Source organism: Gymnoscopelus microlampas, assembly GCF_963454915.1.
Source record: "Gymnoscopelus microlampas genome assembly, chromosome: 4".
NCBI classification, from domain to species: Eukaryota; Metazoa; Chordata; class Actinopteri; order Myctophiformes; family Myctophidae; genus Gymnoscopelus; species Gymnoscopelus microlampas.
In genome coordinates, this window is record NC_139941.1 from 39,467,121 (window position 1) to 39,481,502 (window position 14,382).

General features: G+C 40.3%; 1 protein-coding gene across 5 annotated transcripts in view; it reads left to right on the plus strand.

Moving 5' to 3' along the window:
* The window catches only part of pbx3b (pre-B-cell leukemia homeobox 3b), a 104,705-nt gene that overhangs the window by 1,604 nt on the left and 88,719 nt on the right, over window positions 1-14,382 (plus strand). For all 5 annotated transcript variants that reach the window (XM_084055262.1, XM_084055258.1, XM_084055260.1 and 2 more), the window contains exon 2: window positions 603-676. In XM_084055262.1, the coding sequence (XP_083911388.1) occupies window positions 603-676 (74 nt within the window). The remainder of the gene's footprint in view (window positions 1-602; window positions 677-14,382) is intronic.

Here is a 14,382-nt window from a genome sequence, read left to right on the forward strand (position 1 = left end):
TAACAGTCTGTTGCTATAAAGTGAACTTGTTGCCTCACAAGCTGTGTGTAACAACAAGTTAAACATAATATACAGCACGTTATTTACTCAGTGTGTTTCTCAACCTCATCTAATGTACAAAAAGTTTTAGTGAGCACACTTGTCCTGATATTTTAATGATAATAGCCTTTATTAGTCTGTTTACCAAAACAAACATTGATGTTCTGTATTAGCATAATGCACAATGTAGGCTCTATTGAGAGTCATACATTGGTGAGTGAAAATTGGGCCAAAATAACATGATATAAATTGCTAATAATAATAAAGAACAGGCCACCAAAATATGCAACTAAATTAGTTTTTAACCTTTAGAAAATAATTAAGTAGCATAATAGCCTGGCTATAGTGTAGGCTGCCGCCTAAGTAGGGCAACTTTTATGGTAGAAAATCAGACAATTAACATCAGGCTGACAGGAGGTGGAATTATGCTCGGCAAAGTAGGCTATAATAGTGCACACTAATATTGAAGCACATTTTATATCCACAATGATTCTTAATGTCTTAAAAGTTTGGTGTCATGATGGCTATATTTGAATATTTATCTTTGTCTTATACTGAAACAGGAAACATGGACTGAACTGTCACAGAATGAAACCTGCACTCTTCAGCGTTCTCTGTGAAATCAAAGAAAAGACAGGTAAGATCTTTGTGAAAATTCACACATTGTAAAAAAAAACTAAAAAAAAACACGAATACAGGGCTACTCAAAAAAAGACAAAGATTGCTGACCCTCGTAAAAATCCCACCATCGCCATCTTTACCTCCCAGGAATCGGATGGGCTATTGTACAGTATAGGTTACAACCAGGTTATGGCAGGTTCTGCCAATCATCCAATTTTTTTTTTTTTTCAAACTATCACGAGTCTGTGGAGATTGTTAAGGAGGGCATGGCATTGGCAGGAGAGACCATTAGGTTGGTTAATCGTTTTCGACACTTGCTTTTGTTTCTGAAAAGCATCTTGTCCAGTACAGTAGGGCAGGCTATGGGTTTTGTGGATGTGCAGGGTTTACAAGAACAACGTGCACTTATTCACCCCTCGGTACCTTTTGCACTTAGCACAGTGGAGTTTTCATGTGCGCCACACAGCAGACATCACTGCAAAATCTAGGTGTAAATCAACAACTGACACCTTTTCAACACCTGAATGCTATAGGCTACAATCATCAATTGTCGTGGAAGTGCAGTGGAAGACACTTCATTAACCTTTTTAGGTTATTTAAGTCATAGTCAGTTGCAAAGCGTACTGTAGGTAGGCTATATAGCCTACTGCAAATCACATTTACCTCATTGCCATCAACAGCTTAAAAGTAGCATATTGCTAAATTAAGTTGTTTGGAAATATGGAAATAAGTATTTTTTCATGCATTGTGTAGGCTAGTTGTAAATACATAAGGTATCAACAAAGCTTTAGAAATTTTACTTTTATACCTACTTGGCAAAAAAGAAGTGTGTGTGTGTGTGTGTGTGTGTGTGTGTGTGTGTGTGTGTGTGTGTGTGTGTGTGTGTGTGTGTGTGTGTGTGTGTGTGTGTGTGTGTGTGTGTGTGTGTGTGTGTGTGTGTGTGTGTGTGTGTGCGCAGCGTGGACATGCCATAAAATGTATGTGCGTGCCTCCACATACGGTGTGTGTGTGTGTGTGTGTGTGTGTGTGTGTGTGTGTGTGGGGGGGATGTGCATGTTGTGAGAGAGGGAATTAGAAAGAAATCTATTGTGCTGTGTTTTCCTAACTTGTATTAGTTTTAGTACAAGTTTTCTTGTAGCCTTAAAAAAAGGTGATCTTTGTACTGTTGAAATTCAAATGGATGTGTATATTATACACTATGTTATACTTATGCACATTCCTCAACTTTTACCCAATTCTTTTTAAAGATGCATGGCATTTTATTCCTTGGTGTTTTTTACGGACAGTATTTACAGTATTGTTTTTTTTTTTTTTTGCATTAGCATAGTTAAATAGGTTATTCATGAGAGGAAGCCCTGACAAACAGATCTTTTAAATGACAATATGACCAATTCATATTTATTGACCAAATCATATTTATTGTCCAAACAGAGTTTTTAGTGTAAAAAAAAAAAAAAAAAAGCAGAAGAATGAAATGGGTTCATGTTTAAATTGGCAAACATGATACCAGATTTGTGACCTTTGTGTGGTTTATAAGGAAGTTGACTTGGGGGAGATCATAAAACTTTATGAACTTCCCCAACACAAGCCTGTGTCCACAGGGGCAGCAAAAAGTCTCCTTCACCGTCTACGGTCTACTTGAGCCATCTTTATTTATCTTTACGTTGGACTGTGCAAATGCAGGAGGTAGAGTAAAAGCAAGAGACACATTGATTACACACAGTTAACCCCACCTTATGTTTGTGTGCAACCGTCAATTCGACTTCATCATCCTACTGAAGGTATCTTGAGTCCACCTGTAGAACTTGAATTGAGAAACACTAGATTAGATTTAGTTCATTTTCTATGTTTAATCTCATGTTACTTTATAAGACCTGCACATGTACTGTAACAAGAAAAAGAGATCGACTTCACTATTATATTCACTGAAATAAAACTGTTCATGTCGCAGGCTTTCAGGTTGGAACACATTCGCCCCATATAACAAGCTCGGTTTGCGCAACAATTTGACCAAAAGGAAAAATACACGAAGCACAGGATAAAAAATAAATATATATATATATTGAAATAATTAGGTGTTGATTTGTCAGAGAGTGTGTGGGGAAAGTGTGAATGTGTGCCGGGGCAAACGTGTGTGCTTGTATGTATGTGTGTGTATGTGTATGTGTGTGTGGTTAGCCTGTGGTTTGGAGTCACAGTCTCCCCCTCTTAGCCATTGACAGAGCTCAGCTGGTCCGGTGGCCTCGCTGACCGCTCTGTTTTTCCAGCACACAGTGAGCCATTCACTTGGCCCCTGTAGCAGCATCGTACACAGGGATTCCTTGGCCCTTTCATGTGCGCTCAAATGGCACAGGGGCCCAATGCCTTTTAGCCACAGGATCAGCCATTTGGTTGAAAATGATTTTTGGAATAATGTATCTGGAAGCGGTTCAACAACCATAGGTACACACAGTACAAGTCGTTTACTCTGACAGTGTACACATGTAACACGTGTTGAGGGTCCATTTGGTTACATGTGTGTACATGAGTTTACCAATGGTGTAAATTAACACTGATGATTTTATTGTGTGTGTAGCTGCTGCATTAGGATGTGGTGCAGTCCAGTGCTCGGAGAGTAAGGATGAATAATGTTCTCCAGACATTAGTTTGACAACATGTATGTACAGTGGTATACAAAGAAAAGGAAGGCTATTTAACCCATTGATACCTGGAACGCATCTGTGTCACTTTAGATGTCTTTGGCTATTCAAAAATAGCAGATATACAAGCTCATAGCGCGGCACCGAGTGCCGCGCTATGAGCTTGTAGATCTGCTATTTTTGAAAAATCGTGAAAACATTTTTTTTTCGATTTTTTTCAAAAAACTCTTAGGATTTAGATTTTTTTAAAGAATCGCCTTAGGTCTTAATGGGTTAAGTTGAAAAAACATTCCCAAGGCTACATCAGCACCAGGCTGCGCTCACAGTTACAGTACCTGTGAGCCCTTTTGTAGGGCAAAGAATGGTCTGGTGTTAAAATAATGACTGTGTTTCAAGTGCAAGCATTCCTTGTTTTTAGATGGTTTTTTGAAGGAAGGCTTCAACTATTAGATTATATTATGAAGACTTTGCACCGTTTAGAATAGGAATGCACATTTTGGCCATTACCCGATAACTGATTAATTGCATGGTCAAATTAATCGATACCGATACCAATACCGATATTGCAATACACATTTCCAGAAGGGTTAACCATACACCTGTTATACAGTTACTGTGATTCTGGGTGCAGATGCAGACCTATACAAAACATTGTCTTTGTCTTATAGGACTTTATTTTAGAATATCTTTCCAATTTCTTTGCCTTTATTTGTACTACAGGTAGACCAGGTTTAAAAGCATCCCCAGAAAACACTGATTGAATCTGAAGGCTTCAATCATCACCAAAGGCTTTTTCAGCTTCACATTCAGATATAAATATAAAAAGTAAAATGTCGGCCAATATTGCATTTTTTAAGGCTGATATTGGCCGATGGCGATATGATGAACGATTAATCGTGCATCCCTAGCTTAGAAGAAGTTTTTTGGGGCACTGTTGTAACACTTATTGTAGAGTTGGAGCATATTTCTGCATTGCTAATGCCCTAGAAGTATTAATTCACTTTGATATGCTAATTAGAGGGCATTATGCAAGAAATGAGATTAAGTGGCAGCATGAAGTCATTTGCCTGTCAGTAAATTGAGTGTTTTAGCAGCCTTTTTTCCCCCCAACAATTTTTCTTGGTTTTGCATTTAGATAAGCTAAATGTGTGGTACTGTAGGCTAATGGCATTCTTTGTCCTTTAGATTGTGAATGTGATGTTTTTTTTTGTGTCTCCTGAACTCACATTTACAACATGCACATAACAGCAGTTGTACCTTTTTTAAATTATTCATATTACAAAAACGTCTTACCATTTCACGACATTAGAAACACGTACGTACACTAACATCCTCAGTGTTCATTAAGCAATTTGAGAGAGAAATGCACACTTAAACTCCCTGCAGTTAAAAATGAACACAGAGGCTTTTTAAAGTACGGTACATTTAACGTTCACATCGGCAGACTTTCCTCTGTTATGACAGAAGACAATGAGTCCATAGATCTGGAAGACGTGTGTTATTCAGATTAGTTTTTTTGCAGTATAGTTCCTCCTCTATGGCTGGGTTTGTTTTCCACTGCTGGCTCTCTCTCGTCCTGGAGGAGAGGAGAGGCTTGCAGCAGCAGCAGCACCAGCGGGAGCAGCAAGAATAACATAGGTGAAAGATTACCTCCATATGGTATTTCTGACCAGCAAAAGAGAGGTTCTGCAGCAAGACTCCTCTTTGATGTGAGGTTTAATCAATAGAAAGAGATTACAGAAAACTATTACAGGCTAAATCACGGTGTGCCACATAGAGGCTTAGAGCCCTCCACACAGCTCTCTCTCAGCCCGCATGGCGCTCTCTCCTCTTGGCTGTGCCGTATTGACTTGTTGTTTTCCTGACCTTTGACTCATCAGGTTCAGAAACTGGGGGTCTGGAGAGGTAGGGGGAGAGGGTGAGAGAGAGATAGAGAGAGAGAGAAGTGATTCAGAGGCTGATAAATGCCCAGATCCAGTGTTTAAAGCAGTGGATTAAAGGGACTACACTCCCAACCAACCAGACCCGAGCCAATGTCAGCCTTCGCGTCAGACCAGACGCGTGCGCTCTTTCTCGCCTTTCCGTTAAACCGCCCGAACGTGCTTTTTATATCGTGTATTTATTTGTTTATATATCCGGGTCCTGTTCAGCTAGGAGCACCAGGCGAGCTAAATACTTTTCAGGACGAGCGTGTAATTAACCACATGCAAAGCTGACTAAAAGCATTACCTGGGCGTAAATAGAGTTAGGACAGAGGAGGTACTGTAAGCATTTCTGAAACCCACGGGGAACATTAATTTCAGTGTTCTCTGACAAAGAGTTAATGACTCTCCTCATTTTGAATGGGTGGTAATTAGTTGTAGTATTTTTACTATTGTAATTAGTAGTATTAACATTAGTATTTTCTGTACAATTATTAATATTGTTTGTATTAATGCTATTGTTTATACAATTCATATTAATATCGCTAGTACAGCTGATCTCTGTTTTTCCATGCCAGCCCAGGGATCAAAAGTCAATATTGGTTGAATCTTGAGTGGTGCTTTGCCCCGTGGTTTTATTAGACTTTATTTGCTGAAAACGTCCCAGTCAATGTATGACAGGGAACAGAAAGCCATTCAGCAGGGCAGACAATTGACTTTAGCTGCTTTTTGTCTCAGTGATGTGGCTGCAGAGACTAGATAGTGTTGTGCAGAATGGCTCGCTCACAGCTGGGTTCCTGACTGCCTCAATGGCAGGGCCACTCCGCGCTTCCTCCTCCTCTATAGCCGTGCAGGGGGAATTGGAAAGATGTGGCTATTATCTAAGTAGTAGCTCTCACATACCTTCCTTTCTCTGCCAGCGAGTGAAAGGAAAATGAGCAAGACAAAGGGAGAAAAGAAGAAGAAGAGAAATGCCGGAATGCATATCAGTTTCACTTAGGAGTGGAAAATGCTGTAGAGACACTCGGTCGCTGGAATTGCTGTTATACCCCTAATGTCTGTGGAGCTCCGGAACTGTGCGCGCGCACAGACGCACACACACACACACACACACAGTCACACACACATATATGCATGCACGCACACACATGCAGACACGTACAGTACATACGTACACACACACTCTCTCACACACACATACACACACACACACACACACACACACACACACACACACACACACACACACACACACACACACACACACACACACACACACACACACACACACACACGCTATAATCTGGGGGTTTTGTACGATGATTCAGTGCTGTTGATGTCTCTCCATCTGCACACACAAACACCCATCTTGCACATGTCTCTCTCGCCACTAACCCTCCCCCCCCCCCACCACCCTCCCCTCCCGCTTCATAGCTCGAAGCGTTTTCTGTGGGCTCCTGCGTGCCGCGATCAACAGCTCATAATTGTTTTTTGCACATACGTTATGCAAATGAGTCTTTATGGCAACTGGCATAACAATTAGCATCCTCCAACAATATTTTAGTAGGTTAATTGCGAAATTTCTAAATTGTACATCTGAGTTGTTAATTAGGCATGACAGAGGTGGTGAAATAGTTATCTTCAGGCAGTGGCAGCCAGCAGAGGCTGCTTGCCATGCAAAAGGGAAGGATTGATTGAAATTAGTTTACAGCGGTAGGAATGAATGTGCCTGTTTCAAGCATCTTCGTTAGCATTTTCATGTAGAATTGTTGTAGTGTCCCTTATGTTGGCTGTGACATTTTTTTTTGTTGAGAAAGAAGCTAGTTAAAACAATAGCCCCGAAGTGCAACGCACCCTTATGTTTATTTAGTAGAAATGTGTGATGTATACATACAAACAAACACGGATGAGGTGACGTGTCGTCCACTTGTCGGGGCCCAGGCATCAGTTAGCAAGGTGTTGTTTTACAACACATCGCCGGAGATGTACCTCTCGTCAATCAGGGAGTAACCTTTGACTTGTCAGACATGTAAGCTAGACTGCACTGTATGTTGTATGCATACAGTGTATATATATATATATATATATATATATATATATATATATATATATATATATATATATATATATATATATATATATATATATATATATATATATATATATATACACACACACACAGTACGGTATATATCGTGTTCCCACAAAAATAAAATAATAATAATGTCATTTTACAGTTTTCATCTCTGATGTGTTTACAAAATATATGCTGCCTCAGTAATTTTTCAGCAAGCATACAAATTTAAATATCCATCCTCCTCATGTAATTTCTTTTCATAAAACACATAGTAGCAACGTTTTAAACTATCTTTTGCTGACTGCGGCCATGCTTACAGTGCATGTTACAAAGACAATGAACAAATTGGGTTTACACACATTTTAGAATATTGAAGTTTATTTTGTTACTCCGCTTTGCATGATATAGTATGATAGAAGAGAGTCCTTCGGTATTGGTATTACTATTCGTACACTGTATCTGCATGTACGTAAATGTACTGTAAAATTGTACGAATAATTACTTAGGATGCAACTACAAAATGTCCCTAATGCGAGAGGCTTTGATTTGTGTTTGATTCTTTGCATTTGCACCTAACTCTGTGTCTTCACTATTAACACCGGCAAAGCATCTGTGTCATTTTAGATTTTAGCGTTGTCTATTCAAAAATAGCAGATCTACAAGCTCGTAGTGACGCGCAATACATCTGCTAATTTTGAACATTTTAGCAAAATGTTCAAAAATAGCATATATTCTACAAGCTCACAGCGCGTCACTTTGTGCTGCACTAGGAGCTTGTACATCTGCTATTTTTGAACATTTTAGCAAAATCTTGAAAGTGTTCATTTTGTTTTTTTTAACACAAATCTTCTGTTCTGGGGGTCCCTGGCGCAAAACATTTTCAGATGGGGGCCAGCGGCCAAATATATATCATTTTGGGAGTCTTTAGCACAAAAAAGTTTGAGAACTACTGATTTAGAATGTATCTACTGATTTGATGTTGTAGTGCTGTGTATCATTTGATGGCCATAGAGCAGTGTTTACCAAACATTTTAGCTCAAGACACAAAAGAGAAATTTGGTGTCTCCCCGGGACCCAAACGTACAAAAATAGATTATGAATTAACCACTCGCATGTTTAATAGCTAATCTACAAGCTCACGTTGTGTGCTTATATCTCACATTGTGTGCTTGTAGATCTGCTATTGTCACTATTTCTTAGGGTTTTTTTATTGAACATTTCTGAAATTCTTTAGAAAAATTGATTTGTACTTTTATTTTACAAAATCATTTGAATTATAACAATAATACATGTATTTTGTAGGCAACATACACATTTCCTCGTGACCCATAAAAAACGGGTCCGCGGCCCAAAAATGGGTCCCGACCCATTGTTTGGCAAACACTGCCACATAGAGCACTTATTAGTGTAAAGAGGGTCAGACGGAAAGACTGGTGCAATGCAAGTCCTCTCTCAGTAATGATACTGCTATTTATAGGTCTCCATTTCATTAGCTCCAGTGTTTCAGGGAAGAGTTTTTTCTCATGGGACAATAGATACTATGATGTTCATTTACTCTCTGCACACATTACATGTAGATAACTAACTGACACGCCATCTGTGAACATAACTAAGTCAAAATAACCAGCTTTTGTCCTTGCTACTTGTTTTTGGGGTTGTGTTTAACCCATTAAGACCTGAGGCCGATTCTACAAAATGTCTTCTAAATCGTAACAGTTCTTTGAAAAAACCTATGTTGTTGTATCAGTGGTTCTCAAACTTTTTTCATGTCAAGGACCCCCAAAACGATATGTATTTGGCTGTGGACCCCCATCTCAAAATATTTTGTTCCAGGGACCCCCAGAAGCAAAGATTTGAGTTAAAAATGTTCGCTTGAAAAATATACGTATTCAAAGATTTGCTCAAATTTTCACTATTTTTCAAAAATAGCAGATATACAAGCTCATAACGCGGCACTCGGTGCCGCGCTATGAGCTTGTATATCTGCTATTTTTGAATAGCCCAAAGAAATCTAAAAATAACACAGATGCGTCCCAGGTCCGTCTTAATGGGTTAACATGATAATTTTGTTTCATTTTTGTATCATTGAAATTGGCATTGAATGTTGCTGGTAGAGATTAAAACGTGTGTTATGGAACACATGTTGCAGTACTAGAGCAGGGTAGGTAACTCCAACAGGTGCAAAAAAAGGCATGCTGGAATTTGAGGTTGGCAAATGTACAGTTATTAGATCAGTGATGGCATTTCTACCATTATGGCTCATGAATGGCAGGATGAAGCTCTTGAATGGCAGGATGAGGGCTTGTTATCAGTGTGAACTGACAAGTAAAAAGCACAATATACCGCTGTCACCGTTGTTTTCCTTGCATGAGATTGGTCTTGTAAAAAAGAAAAGAAAAGAGAAGAAATCTGTGCTGTCTTCCCCTCATTTCCAATCTTGAAATTAAGCCCCCCTCTTCCCCATTGTTCCACATGCCATTGTTCCACATGTTCCATACATTAGAATGATATATCGAAGGCAGAAATGGGAAAAAGACTGCAATGCAATGAAAATTTAATCAGCGTCTTCTGCCGCTTTAATAAGGCAAATAATTCTTATTGGCTGCTCTGTTAAGACTTCTAATATTTAATTCATAACAAAACCTTGCATTATTCTGCTTCAGCCCCAAGACGAGCTCCACTCTGCTGCCTGCCACAAGGCAACAGCATAAAACTAGAGAACACAAAGACAAACTTGAAATCAGATGCTTCGCCTGACATTGCTCTCCTTACTATATATAATCAGTGGCACAATTCTATTATAATGTCAGATTATTTTTTAATGCACATAACACTGAATTAAAAAAAATACATTTGTGTGGTGACATCACAGAAAAAAACAATAGGTATGCCATCGATGTTGCAGATAGACACCACTTTGACTAATACAGACTGGGCAGAAACACTGCAAAATTCAAGTTTCAAATCCCGACCTTCGTAATTCTGCCACCACTCAATATTCTATGCTGGTATGCTAAAAATCTTTTTTTTCCTTTTTTTTCGTCCTTTTTTCGTAAGTCCATGAAGTTCATTTTTGTGTCTGAAGTAATGGAAAGATGGCGAGGGGCCAGCAGGCTAGGTGCTGGCTCATGTTACCCTGGGACGGCGGGCCCTGTTTTCGTCTCTCGGTGAAATGGCTTAATTGGTGTCAGAGCCCCAGGGATAAAGGCCTCTTGCTCTGCAAACGCAGCCTCACAAGGGCCTGTCTTCCCTCAAACCAGGAGGAATGGGGCGAGCGTCTGCCTGGTGAATGAGGACTAAGCCATGCCATAACAATACCGAATGATGTTTGGGATGACAGAAATTAATATGCGCTTTGCTCCCAGAAAGCTATGATTAATGACGGCGAGCAGGGGAATGCTGTCCTTCCTTTTTGCTGCTTCTTTGATGGGGATTGAAAAGCGAAGGAGAGAAAAAAAAGGCAGGTTTCTCCTTCTCTTTAGAAAGTGGAGGTCATCCAAAGTACATTACTGCTATTCTTCTTCTTCTCTCCTTTTCTCTCGTCAAGCGGAAGGCAGGAAGAGGACTGAGCAGTATGTAATGAATTTTGGAATGATTCGCTACCGTCGGGGAGGCGGTATCCTGTCCCGTGGCGTGGTGTGGCTGAAGTGTTCAAAAGAGACACCGGACCCATTTTGTTAAAAAAAAACCTGTGCAAGCCTAGTCAGCAACAGTTTTTAATTTTACTCATAATACTGACTGTCTGAACGTCACAGCGGGAACCAGAGCCATATTTTTTTTAATTCCACACTCGAAAGAAGCATTCTTCACTGCTAGGGTTTAGTATAAGCCATGGGAAGGCGTTACGGTTTTTAACCCATTGAGACCTGAAGCCGATTCTACATGTCTCCTAAATCCCAACAGTTTTCTGAAAAACGTATGTTTCTGTATCAGTGGTGCTCAATCTTTTTCGTGTCAAGGACCCCCAAAATTATATGTATTTGGCCGCGGACCCCCACCAAAATATTTTGTTCCAGGAACCCCCCAGAAGCAAAGATTTGAGTTAAAAATGTTCGCTTTAAACACATTTTCATGATTTTTCAAAAATAGCAGATCTACAAGCTCGTAGCGCGGCACTCGGTGCCGCGCTATGAGCTTGTAGATCTGCTATTTTTGAATAGCCCAAAGTGTAAAATAATGCTTTTTAGCTCAAATCTAAAAATGACACAGTTCCAGGTCTTAATGGGTTAATGATGGGGTTAATGCGGATATTCTGACATGGCCTTCTTGCTTTTCTTATGGAGCTCATAAACACATTGATTCCGAAGCAAAAACGTGTGAACAAAATGGTGGTGTGCTGTTGCCATGATAATGATCTGTATCTGTTCTGTCCTAGGAGGAGACGCATGAATATTTAATTGTGTCTGCCAGAGAAAGAGATCCCCAGACCCTTATGTTCATTTCTTACTTTCTCTAATGTGTTTTCTACCTTCACCAGGTACTTCATTTTTAAGTAATGGAGAATTAAAGCACGCATTAGAATGATACAAATTGCCACGTAAGGGATTTCTAAGGATATTTGTCTCCGACGCGCGGCGCGCTGCAAATTTCAAATGGCAAGTTTTGACAATCGACGTTTCCGCTGACACGGTGCCTTTCGCCTTCACGTCTCTGGCTTCTCAAATAAGCATTTCCTCTGTCAAAAATGATTGATATGCATTAAGCATGCACTTTTTTTTTTTTTTTAACGTCACGGTGTCCGGAAAAGATGATGTGAAGGGTGTGAAGATATGAGTTTAGAACTGTGCGGAGCGCGAGTTCCACCCTCTCATAACTCATTAAGACCTGAGGCCGATTCTACGAATGTCTTCTAAGTCCCAACAGTATTCTGAAAGAACGTATGTTTCTATATCAGTGGTGCTCAAACGTTTTCATGTCAAGGACCACCCAAAATGATATGTATTTGGCCGCCGACCCCCAACTCAAAATATTTTGTTCCAGGGACCCCAAGAAGCAAAGATTTTAGTAAAAAAATATCGCTTTAAAACAATATATATTCAAAGATTTGCACACATTTTCATAATTTTTCAAAAATAGCAGATCTACAAGCTCGTAGCGCGGCACTCGGTGCCGCGCTACGAGCTTGTAGATCTGCTATTTTTGAATAGCCAAAGTGTAAAATAATGTTTTTTTTTAGCTCAAATCAAAAAGTGACACAGATGCGTTCCAGGTCTTAATGGGATAAGGATCTATGTGTGTTCTGCGGAGTGGCAGGTGCTATATAGGAAGCCCGTGTCAGCTTTGATTGTTTGTGTCAGTGATCTGAGCCGAGGCTGAGCTCTTTCACTGTTCGTCACTGTGCACACGCCACGTCTCTTGATGAATGGCAGAGCGCAGCGCAAGATCCTCAAAACTCCACATCCACACTGACTTGTCTCACACACACAAAGCCAGTGAATCAGCAGTGTTTCCACAGATTATTTATGACTCGCGGTACGTACGGCACCTCTAGATGTTCCAGCGTTGCACATCAAATGCTCGCACGTATGGGTATTCTTAATGGTAAACATCCCCAGGCTTTGTTTTAATACAATTATGCAAAGTGAAAGCCTCTCTCTCCAACGCAAATGCGAGCATCAGTGAGTGAGGACAGAAGGCGTGGTTCTACTGGCTTCGCTTAACCCATTGATACCTGGAACACATTTGTGTCACTTTAGATGTCTTTGGCTATTCAAAAATAGCAGATATACAAGCTCATAGCGCGGCACCGAGTGCCGCGCTATGAGCTTGTAGATCTGCTATTTTTGAAAAATCGTGAAAAAATATTTTTAATATTTTTTTTCAAAAAACTGTTGGATTTAGTTTTTTTTAAAGAATCTTCTCAGGTCTTAAAGGGTTAAATCATGAAGGCTATCTCCTATAACGTGTGTTTTTTGCCTCTGTGTGCCTTGCACGCCCACCACCACCACGCGCGTGTGTGTGTGTGTGTGTGTCGGCCGGAGCCCTGCTTAGGTTGCGTTGTAGGAAGGTTGAGGAGTAGCAACGAGGGCTGCTGTGCGTTCCTCTCTCTCTCTCTCTCTCTCTCTATGTATGCAGAGCACGGCGGGGCCTCTCTCTCTCGCGGGGTGCTGAAGGAGAGCATAGAGTGGCAGAGTTAATTTATTTAATGACTGAACGTCTTATATCTCTCCCCAGCCCTGATTAGAATCCATGCTTGATGAGGAGGAGCGATAGAGAGAGGGGTGTGTGTGTGTGTGTGTGTGTGTGTGTGTGTGCGGCGCACTCTCTACCCCAAGGCACCTACTGTAGCACACATACGACCACGGCTTACTCTCCATATCCTTCCTACCCCTCCCCAACCCCAACCCCCAACCCCCACCCCACCACACTGGGAATATACACTGTAAAATCCCGGGTCCATTAGGTTCCATTTGGACACTCTTCTTGAGTTGAATTAACCACTTAATAACCCCGGCATCCCTATTTTGGGCTTGTCATTACAGGTGAAGAAATTCAGAGATTTTCAGATTTATTTGTAATATGTAAAAAAAAACATTTTTATTAAAAAATAGCAGATCTACAAGCTCACAATGTTTTGTAATGCAATACTTTGGGAGCTTGTAGATCGGCTAATGTTTGAATAGGGCTCAAGTGGTTAACACTAAGGATTTTACTGTGTGAATGAAAAGAAAGAGAACATGCAAAAAAAATATTTAAAAAAAAAAAGTGTGTGATCTCTCGTGGGACTATTATTATTATTATTATTATTATTATTATGATGATGTTTTGCTCGTTAGCAAATTAAACCAGCTCTGGGAATTGTGTGACACACATGCATGTACTGTAAGCTGATGAGACGTGTGTGGCATCGTGTGGCCCCCGTGATAAAGACGAAGTGCCGTCCATGTGCCTCTCTGTGAACGTGGGAAAGCCAAACAGAGTGTGTCACTTTGGCAGCAGTGGCTGTCAGCATTGGGGAGCTAGCAGTTGTAAAAAAACCATGACCTTCCTCTTTGCCAGCATGTCTCTCGCGGAGCCAAAGCGTTGCCCTGTAAATCTAAGGGCTGGGCTGTGGGAGGGAATGCAAACACAGAAGGAATATGGA